Raw genomic sequence first — 11085 nt, 5'->3', positions numbered from 1 at the left:
TTCCCAGTACAGTTTGCTATCTGTTATACAGTCTTGCATAAATGTTTAGATTAGGGGAGAAAAGAAAAATTAAATGTGATGGCTAAGACCTATAAGAGCTGACTCACTGACTTGAGTTATTGCTGTGCAGAAAGTTTGTAAAGCCTTTACATCCAGCGAACGTTTAGTGCTACTTCAGCCTTGACAGTTGACCTTTCAATCTGATTGGGTTTAGCCACAATAATTGCAGCATCTGCAGTACAGGCAATGCAGACGGCTGCTTAGGAACCCAACTTCTCTCATTAGATCTTACTTCATGCGTCTAAAATTCAACCCCTCTTTGCATGTGTGTGCAAATTCTCTCGTAATACCTGTTATAGAAGCTGAGCAAGGTACAATCCCCTGGCTCTTTTTTAAAATTTATTTTTAATTTCTCCCATCATTTTGAATATTCCTGGATTTAGCTTAGAGGGGGGAGGGAAAACCTCCAAACCCCTTCCTCTCCCCAGATACTTAGTCAGTACTGGTTTCTTTTTTTTTTCTCAGTAAGACCTAGTGTAAAAAAGCAACAACCAAACAAGTTAGACTGTTGTAATTTGGTCAACCACTCGGGTGCTATCCATATCCACCATTTCAACACACTCTATTTCCTCACGGTTTTCGGGATTCTTCTTCTCTTTCCTCTTCTTCTTGGACGGTGGCAGGAAAGTCAGTATCACAGGTAAAATGGCAAAGCAGTGAAAGAAGGTGACTAATGCTATTAAAAACAAGCACCTGAACAGTGTACGGGTCAGATTTGAAGGCACAGCTGCAAGAGGAATCAGACCAACAATATAGCAGAGGTAGCTCTGCAAAATAGCTACCCCATGCACTTCCAGGGCATTTTTCACCCATTTAGTTCTTGTGAACTCTTTGCCCAGGACAAAGGTTGATAACAGTGGAGCACAGTTATCAATTGTATAATTAATTCCGTAAATTAAGCACAACACAGAAATACAATCTAGTTCCACTTTCCACAAGGTCATAAAACCTATAACTCCAAATTCAACCGAGGCAACAGTTAGAGTGAGCCAGACATTGATCAGAGAGTCTGCCACCAGGAATGCAGAGAAGAAGAGCAGAAATAAAGCACTAATGCAGGAGTTTTGTAAGGGGGCTCCCACTGAAGAGGCATAACGATCCATGTACACAAACGATGGATTGAAAACGATGAATTTCACCTTGGAGGTGAGAGAGAGCTTCCTCAGGGTCTCCAGGAGGTCATAAAGTTCTTCCCTCTTGGTTTCCATTGTCTTGGCCACCAAGAACATCCTGGAGGCCACGACATCGACTTCGTTGTTGTATTTCTTGGAAAAGATGATATCCTCTGAAAAATGGGCAAACTGAGGGGTCTTCAGGAAGGAGTTCCTCAACATATCAGTGAAGTTCTTCTTGGGCAATCCAGTAGATATGTTGAGTTTCCTAAGGTAATTTAAGTAGCTTTCAAACCAAGATATCCTCACAAAGCCCTTGGTATACTCCAGCACGTCCTCCTGGACACTGGTGTTCCAGTACTCGATTGACTCGTAGATGTAGAACCCAATCACCGGGCTGTAGTTACTGAAATACTTCTGCTGGGCAGTTGTATACTCAATGGTCCGTGTCGCGGTCGCTACGATGTTGCTCAGGTCTGATCCTTCACTGACCTGCAGGTAGCCCATTAAGGCAAAGGAAATATAAACAAGGTAAAAGAGAACTACAAAAGGCTTGACGTAAGTGTTTGTTATCCAGTCACAATAATAGCGTTTCAGGAACCACACCAAAAGATGACTCTCGTAAGTGTTTGTTTCCTCTGAATCCGCCGTGTCCTCGCTGAATTTGGCTGTCAGAAGAAACCTATACCATGCAGGCTTCTCTTGCAATACCTCCGGCTTTGGTACCTTTCTGCAGAAGATACTATGCTGGTAGTTGTTTTCTATGTAGCCAGTAAACACCAAGCTGGAACCATAAAAGGAGAGTACATAGAGGTAGTTGAAGAAAATTGCAATACAGGAATTGCAGCAGAAAATCCTGGCTGCTTCAATGTTAGTGAAGGGACTGGCACCTATTCCAAAAGTGACCAGGTACATGGCAGTGGTGAGAGAAAACGAGAGCATGGAGTCTGCAAATACGGCTGCAGTCCTCTCTTTAACGTGTTGGTCTTCTCTAGTTTTTCTCCAGGAGGACAACATTTCAAAAGTCCCATATAACCCATGACCTACAATAGAGAACAAAGCGAGTGTTTAAAGTACTCGAATCAACATGCGGAAAAACGTAACGTGGACATGCTAAAAGACTCAAAGGAGACACAGCTGGCCGTTACCAATGCTTGAAGTAAATGTCCTGCAGAAGAGAGAAATGATTATGGAGGTCTAAGCCACAGGAGCACGTTCGCTACATGACTAGCAAACCTTACTGCCAGAGCTTGAGGAGAGTTGTGCATCGCTGGCGCAGGGTTGATGGGTTAAAGAAAAAGGATTTTTTTTCTGGTTGGCTGTTTCATTTCATTATTTCGGAGTGCCTGTGATGGAAGATGCTTTGAAATTAGTTTTTCCTGGTGATGGGATCTGACCTGTGGTGAAAACAAAGAAATACGACCTTGAAGTGCCTATGCTGGAAGCAGAGCATCAGTTGGCTGCTTTGTAGAAAATCTGTAAAAAATGAAACTTCTGTATAAGCTGAAAATTGTCAATTAAATCAGTCACTGATTTCTCCAATACACTGATTTCTTCCTATACAAATTTTCCATCAGGAAAAAGAAATCCTAGAAATGGAACAAACAAAAAAAGCACAAATAAATTTTAGAGATGCAGAATGGCAGAACTGATACAGAACTGCTTAAGGCATTGGTCTTCTTACTTTAATATATCTAAGGGCTTGTAAAACCAAATACAGCTCTATTCTCCTTGGCAGTTCCTACATTTTGTAATGTATTTAATTAACTCTTAAAATGGATATAGCATTCATGAAAGGAGATGAAGACCTGCAGACCTAAAATCTTGTGTTTAACCCCTAAGTGCAGGTAAATCGGGAAAAGTACATGGTTTTATCTTAATCCCTGGTTGGTCATCTTCCTCTTACCGTTTCTATTTTGTGATTGATAACCAAGGTGCATTCGGAGGACACAGACCTCTGCTCTCTCATAGTGGACCTGAGCTGGGAATGCAGCCATTGACCAGCTATCAGGTGAGAGTGGCGGAGATAAAAGGAGGTTGATATTCTACACAGAGATGAATGGAAAAATACAGTCTTTGTATCACACCTAAAATGTAAGACTGTAATATTTTCTCATAATAATTCATATCATGTTCATCTTTACTTAATAGATCCTTTCCATCTAATCCCACCCTCTTTGCTGCCTTTTAATTACTCCTCCTCCTCCTCTTTCTTTTGCTGTTTTTGCTGTCCCCTGTCTACCTCTCTGGTCTGCTCTTGCATTATCTCCAGAAATTCCCAAAAGCCAGTCCATGGTGTTTTGCTCTTACCTATTCCCTGATAACATTAGATAAAACAATCAGTGCTGAATTAGTTGCTGATGACACTGAAGTGTAATCATTGGACTTTTGAAGCTGATGCTCCAGTCAGGCAGGTCAAGGTAATTCACAGATCTCTCTTAGAATTTCAGGTTGCCTGCAGGGTACCAAAATTGCTGTATTGGCTCTGTTCTCTCCACCTGTAGGTGATTATCACTTTTGCCACATGGGCTATGAATATCAGTCAAGAAACCCCCAAACAAATGAGGTATTCTGAAGAACCAGAAAACCAGAAAATATATTAGGGGGGTTGGAACTAGATGATCTTTAAGGTCCCTTCCAATGCAAACCATTCTATGATTCCATGATTCTATGATCATGTTTATTCTTAAATGCCTCATGCAGGCTAAATATGTAATTAACTTGACACAATAACCCTTTTGTGGTTAGTACCTTTTACTGTAGGGGTAGCTGTAGCTGATTCACTCCACCCTTCCTGCAAGGAATATCCTATCCATATTTTAACAGATGTCAGAGCTGGTCACTCTGTTAATGCTGAAAAGAATAGGTATGGGGTATTTTATAAAGAATTCAAAATACAGAGCTCATAAGATGAGATAATAGGACAGCTGGTGTATCTCCTTATCACGGTCACCTGGCATTTAGGGTAACAAAGTCCGTGCTCTCATGTATATCAGATATCTTAACTACATTGTTATTTGGAGTCACAGCATGGACCACGAATGCCCAATATGTAGCAATATTACGGTCCTGGTTTTGGTATGGCATTTGGCATTCATCTTAATTTTCCCAAACAATGTTTTACAGCTGCTTTCAGAGGCCAAGACTGTCAATTTGATAACTAGCACCGTGCCCCCTCTTAAACCTAATGGGGAATACTGGAACTCCCCAGACGTAAAATCAAGCAAAAAGCACAATCAGTGACTGGCACCCCATTGCTAATTATGCTTCCAATAGTTATGTTCTAGGCTCAGTAGGGAAAGCTATTAAGCTTGCTTTCAGTGTGTTCTTTGTAAAGACAGACTGACCTTTATTTAAATGTAACTGATCACTTGCCAAAGCAGGGAGTGAGAGGTTTAATCCATTTATGGCTCCCATAAGTCCTGCAGACAGGCTCGTCTGAGAATTTCACATGGCATCATATGCATTAGCTTCGAGTGAGCAAAACAGAATAAAATGAGGTCATTGAATATTACAAATTACTTCCGTCATGAGCTTTAGATATAGCATGTTTTTGTAAAAAAATATTTCAGCATTAATAGGCTCTTGCCTAAAAATACTCAAATAGCCACATTAATTTGGGAAGCCTTTGACTTTGCAATGAAGAAAAGAATTTAGAGCTAATTAAATATGATGCTGAGCATGACTTTTTAACAGGTATAAGATTTTGGATAATGTCCAATAACATGACTCCTGGTACCACATATTTTCTTTAAGTAGGAAACATAAAACCACAATTTGCTCTTTACATAATCTTCAAGACTGCCCTAAAATGGAATCTGATTTAGAGAACTGCTCAAGTAAATGCACAAAGAGGTGTCACTGCATGTGCTCCACAAAGCCAACAGAAAAACATTTAGATACTCTTCTGTTTTAGGATAGGTTCCTTTTGTTGTTTGCTACACAATCTCTGTGCTAGGAATTGGTATTTTCCTTCAGTTGTACAATTTGTGATTCCTCTGTGCATTTGTATAATAGCTACAAAATTCTCATTTACCTTTAGGAAGACAAGCCTAAATGACAAACTTGCACACTTTTTGCATCAGTGGAACTACTGACCTGATCCAGTATCCTCTGAGGAAAAGATTAAGCCCAAACTCGTGCACAAATTAGGCATGGCAGTCCAAAGATTAGCCTTATTTAGCTAGAATGGGATTTACCTAACCTAATTTACTCCTCTAAATACTGACTACAAGCACAACTTGGGGTGACGATCTCCAATGTTGTCTAACTCACTGATGCTCATATAAGTCTAACCCACAGAGATTAGGGTAGATAGCTCCACAGAAGCGTTTTGTGAGAATTTCTTTCACTTCTCTGTCATTTCAGAGTTTCCATTTTTTGCATCCCTAACTGATTTGCACCGATTACCTCTATTCCTCTTGCTAGTGCTATGTCTACTCTACATAGTATTAACGAGAAGAAGGCAAATTTTTCCTTGCAAATGAATTCTGTAATTGCTTTAACCGATTTTCCCTTTTTAATAGAGATTTAGCCACAAACTTGTAATGATTTAGAGCAATTTGTTCATTATTCACACTCATTCAGTAAATAATAAATATGAACTCAAACAGCTAATGGGCTACTGGAGATCTTTTCCTGTTGACATCTGCTATTATGATTCACTGGTCGTGCCCTACAGTCAGGCTGTACAACCATGAGCTAAGAAGGAGGAGTACACGGAAAGATGGGATTTTTTTAAGGAAAAGAGGTTCCGAAAGGGCAAAGGAAAGTGTTAGGGGAATAGGAGAAAGGTATAGGACAAAATGGGGACCAAACTCTTTTTTCCTTATTCTCTTTTTCTGCTACTTTGCATTGTAGGAGATACTCCTACCACATGTCTTGGATGACTGAGGACAGAAATTCTGACTTTTGTAGCCAAAGAAAATGAAGAAGATATAGTCACTGTTCTTTCTGAGGAGCTTAAATTTTTTACAGGCTGAGGTGGGCTACCTTAATTTTAGAAGATAATAACAATACCAGCAATAAAAACAGTAAATTATGCCTAGCTTAAATACAGCGCTTTTATGAGTAGCCTGAAAATGCTATAAAAAGTTTCATTTGCCTCCTTCAGGATCAAGTCTTGCAATTACACATGCTCTGCAAAATCAATGCAGAGCATGCATGAGAGAAAAAAAACACCTGTAGGAAGTTGTGAAAACTAAGGCAAAATTTTCTGTTGCTTAAAATTATCAAATTATGTACCTAATTTTAAACACTACTTATGTGCAGGCACTTAAATTGTTCTTTTTAGTACCATTTTAAAATCTCAAAAAAGAAATGCATCTTTTTCCCTGCTAAGAGGTTGTTCAAGCAAGAGGCCTTTACGAATGGGCATCGGCAGCCTAGGCTTAAAGTTGCCTCCGCTCCTGCCTGGCAAACAGCGAGACCGAAGCAGAGAGGGGTGAAGGGATTTAAAGCAGCCCCAGAGCCTGTGGGAGGGCAGTGAAGTGACCTCCTGGTCACCGGAGTCACAGACCAGCTCTCTATTCGCTTGGCTTAATTGCTTCCCTGAAACAAAGGCTGCTGCCTGCTTTTATCGTTTAAAGATTAAGGGATATGTTCAATTTTGCACTAAAATCATGTGAGGTTTTGATCTTACCGTGATAAAATGAGGTTTGGGTATTCAAATAGACTTCTTCTGTAAGAGAAAGTAAGGGGAATGACTGAGAACAAGGTTTTGGTTCCTCTTGCAGTTTTACCCATCTATGAAAGTAGAGAATAATAGTACGCTGTGGGTCTCATTTTTTTGTTCTTACTGTTTTGAAGGTTGTATGTCTCTGTGTGTGTTTGATACTTGAGTAAAATCTCTCTGAATAAAGTACCACTTACAGGTTGTGAAGTTCCAGCCTTCTGTGTGGAAGGTCGCATTTCAGGGGTAATTAATTTTATTCATCCCATTTTAACGCAGTGGCACACAGAACGCTAATAATGATTGATCTCCACCTCAGTGAGGCAGAATGCTGCGCCAGTACGTATGTTGCCCGTTAACTGCCAGAATTAAGACTAATAAAGCACCAAACTGTCTTCCTAAGTGAGCAGACTTCTCTAGCAGCAAAGCTGGGTTAAGTGGTGTTTCCCCCTTCTCAGGCACTGGTTCCCCTCCCCTACAAAAGTTTGCTGCTCCCTCATTGCTACTAATTCAGTTGTTTCTAGTCTAAATTGGACTAAAGGAATGGTTGGGATTAGAAACATTAGCAACCTTTTTTTTTTGAGGGTTACTTTTTAATCTGAAATCTTTTCCTGACACTGATGGCACAAAAGACTGGCTGAAATTGGAAATGAGTCATGGTAGGATGTATGGGAGCCTTGTAAACTGTGGAGGCAAAAACTTGAAGTGGAAGCATGCTCTGACAGTTACTGAGGTTAAGTCTGGATTTTGATTTAAGGTTTTTGCTTGTATTGTAATGGCTGCATCCTTGCAACACTATCGGTTCAGCTGGATGAATGCTGTCTCACTTAGGTTGATTTAAGCCTGAAATCATCCCACTGAATAGGAGCACTTGTCTGCAAGAGGAATTTAGTGTGCTGTGAAAAAGTGTGTGAATTTACAGAGGGCTAGCTATGTTGCACTAGCTTTCTTTGTGGAAATCTGTGAAGGACAGCTTGATTGACATTCAAAGTGGAGTGAAATATCATCCGCAGAGACAAACACCACATGAATTAACATGAAATAGCTAGGATGCTATAAATTCATATCCCAGCTTTGCTGCCAATGCAGGCAAGGTCTGAAGAACTGCACTTGTGCAAAATTAGTACATGGGAGCTCAGAATCATACTGCAGGAATTGCCCTTTCCAAAACGATACCTGTAATAACATATGATATAATGAAGGTGCAATGAATTTTCCTAGCTGACAGTATTAAAAATAACAATGTACACTGCTCAACTCTGGGATTGCTTTCCACAGTAATGTCAACAAAGAGGCTGAGATAATTTCCCCCTGCTGACTTATTTTTTCCAGCTAGATCAGTGAGCTCATCAGCTCCCATCTTCCAAAAAGCCAAGTGAAACTGCTAATATGGACTCCCTTTGTCACAGGAGTTGCAGTCAACCAGTTGTTGACTAAATATGTGATCTGCCTCATATGGCCTCTCCCAGCAAGCACGATTTTAACTCAGAACATCTAGCAGGTTCAAAATGCTACTGAATATGCAGGCAGAGCAAGAGAATTTGCATCCAGTTGAAGCAAACATCTGGCTTCATACCCTCTTCTCACTAAAATAATAAAATACTACAGCTAACCGAGATCCTTCAGCACGCAGACAGAATTAGCACCAAGCCTAACTTATACAACAGTTTTCATTGAGTTTATAGCAATTTAGGGGCATGGGTTGAGCCAAACAGTTAAATCATCGTTAGCATGCTCTTGCAACAAAGTGTGGGTTATTCTAACCAATGTCCACCTTTGTGGTCCATAAATGGCGCTGCAATACTACAGTTTTGCTGCACGAATATCAGACCTCAAAGAGGGTGTGTATCGTTGGACACCCCACCGCATGCAGACTTGCCCGTCCCAAACATTTCTGCTGAGCAAAGAAGATGCACTGCAAATCCTACTTGCTTTTCCTACACTTGCCTGAGTATTTCTGGGAGCCCAGTTCACAGTGTAGAGTAAAATCCAATAGGATACTAACATCCTGTAAGGTACTCATCTGATCAACTGTGCTTCCAGGCAGCAGTGTTCGTCTCAGGAGAACTGTGGCAAGGGGACTGAGGGCTGTAGACAGTTGAGTAGTCTTAAATGCATCCTCATTTGCAAAGTGAGTGAAGTCCTAGCCACCCAAGCACAGCCTGACTTCATTTCATACCTCCAAGCACACGTTCAAAGGCCAAGTAAGCCTGAACACTATGTGCAGGCATGGTAGCTGGATTAAGAAGAACACATGAAGAGCAATACGGGATGGGACGTACTGGTATAAGCGTAGGCTGTACATATTGCAATGCTTCCTTTACCGCCTGTCACACAGACCCTACACGGCTGTATTGTAACTGAATTACAGGTATGACAACATACCTCAAAAATATGACGACAATGCTGTCGGGTAGGTTCAGTATTTGCAATTATTGTTTTAAAGACTACTAAATTTTATACATATATCACTAAGGTGTACTATGCCTGCAAATGCTAACATCCGACTTGGGATCTTCCCAAAAGAGAAACATACTGAAATTAGATATGTCAGTCTGTCAGCAGATCAATCTCTGGGCTTGCTTTACATTTGAATATTAGTCATCCACCCTCAACTGTCAGGCTGATCTCTCCAACCGTGCTTACAGCAGCACCGGCTATCCCAGTCAGAAAGCACCAGGCATGCCCATGTATTCCTCAACTTACTACCGGGATCAAAAACACGAGCGTCTTGGCGCATTCACACCAGATAAAAATCTGCCTCAGTCTCCGGAGAGAGAGCTGTGTTTTGTGCTGTATCTACTTGGCAACAAAATAAGAGAAACCGAAATGTTTAATAATATGCTCCCAGTATCTGCTGTGTTTCACAGCTGTGGGCGGCTGTGCCCACAGAAGCGCATTGCTGAAGAGAAAGTGTCCCTGTACAACACACTGTGTTGGTTGGTGCATGCAGAGAAGAAATCTTCAACTGGTGCTCAGTGCTTCATGCTATGAGACCACAATGTTATTTTTAGTCGTAGATCCTGCAGAAAGACTCTCTGGGCCGTTAAGCCTGCGCTCAAATTGTTTAATGCACAGGCAGGAAAACAGGGTGCGTCTGGAAATCCAGCACAAGGTTTATGCCTCATTTAGGTCTCATGCAGCGCTGCCAAGCACAGCTTAAAACGGGGCTACGTTCCTCATAAGACTCATACGGATCTGCTGCACCGGAGTCATTTTGATCCCAGTCTTCTGGCAATGAGTGTCTGCCATAATATCCTACATTTTCTACGTTTCTAAACTTAACTTTTGGAAATGCAGCATAGGATTAGCGCTCTGTTCTCCTGTGAAAGGTCTGTTTGGTCAGGCGTAGCCCTTTCTGAGTTATACTAAAGAGTACACATTTGCACAAAGAATGGACTGACAAAAAGAAATCACCCTCATGCGCTTGGTCTCACCCTAAATGGTCGGGACACAGTCAGCAATGCTTGGGGTACATGATGCATCCCAATTATAAACTCCCCAGTACTATCTTTTATCGGGGCAAACAAGCAACAATGAGCCAATGTTTTAGAAAACGGTACAAATCACAAGCTAATTTTAAGAGCATGATCTACATATTACTATTGAAATGAAAATCCTTCTACATATAAATCCCTAGCTCTGAAGAAATACATACACATACACAAGACACATGTAGACATTCCTGTCATTTTTCTACCTATATAAGGGGAAAAGAAACAAAGAGAAGAAGTATTTTAAATAAGTAGAATTAAACAATGCCTCAGTATTCATAGTCCTAGTCTTCACCACGATCCCTAATCAGCAATGGCAGTAACATGGTTCGCCACTTTTTATTTTTGGAGTATGTGTATTTTAAAGCTATTCATTATCAAAAAACATCTCGCTTAATACTGCACTTTCGAATTATTTTTTTTAAACCATACCAAATTCAATTCAAATTAATAGCCTCTTATTATAATGATTATATGGGTAATTCAGCATGTATGTGGTTAATCTTGAATAGTCCCACTGATTTCAATAGAGTAAAAATTACTTATTTAGGCTTTGGGAAAATGTTGGGTTTTTCGCTTGGATAAGCCTTTTTTAGTATTGAACCAATGTAATATTTCAGATTTTGTTGTTATAGTGATAGCAAGAATGTCAGATAAGCACATTTTAAAAACAGAAATACATTTGAGAGAAAACTTGAGTGGCTCTTTTGAGAAAGACAGATAAGCAAAGTAAGTTATAGTTCAAAAT

At 40.4% G+C, this 11085-nt stretch overlaps 1 protein-coding gene across 2 annotated transcripts in view; it reads right to left on the bottom strand.

The window, feature by feature from the left end:
• Positions 1-318: 318 nt before the first annotated feature.
• The window catches only part of PTCHD1 (patched domain containing 1), a 34600-nt gene continuing 23833 nt past the window's right edge, over positions 319-11085 (bottom strand). For both annotated transcript variants that reach the window (XM_050895485.1, XM_050895495.1), the window contains one exon: positions 319-2215. In XM_050895485.1, coding sequence (XP_050751442.1) covers positions 561-2215 — 1655 coding nt within the window. In that variant the 3' untranslated portion in view covers positions 319-560. The remainder of the gene's footprint in view (positions 2216-11085) is intronic.

This window comes from Gymnogyps californianus, chromosome 1 (assembly GCF_018139145.2).
Source record: "Gymnogyps californianus isolate 813 chromosome 1, ASM1813914v2, whole genome shotgun sequence".
NCBI lineage: Eukaryota > Metazoa > Chordata > Aves > Accipitriformes > Cathartidae > Gymnogyps > Gymnogyps californianus.
Note: the sequence above shows the minus strand (reverse complement) of the source record. Positions and strands in the feature narration are given on the sequence as shown.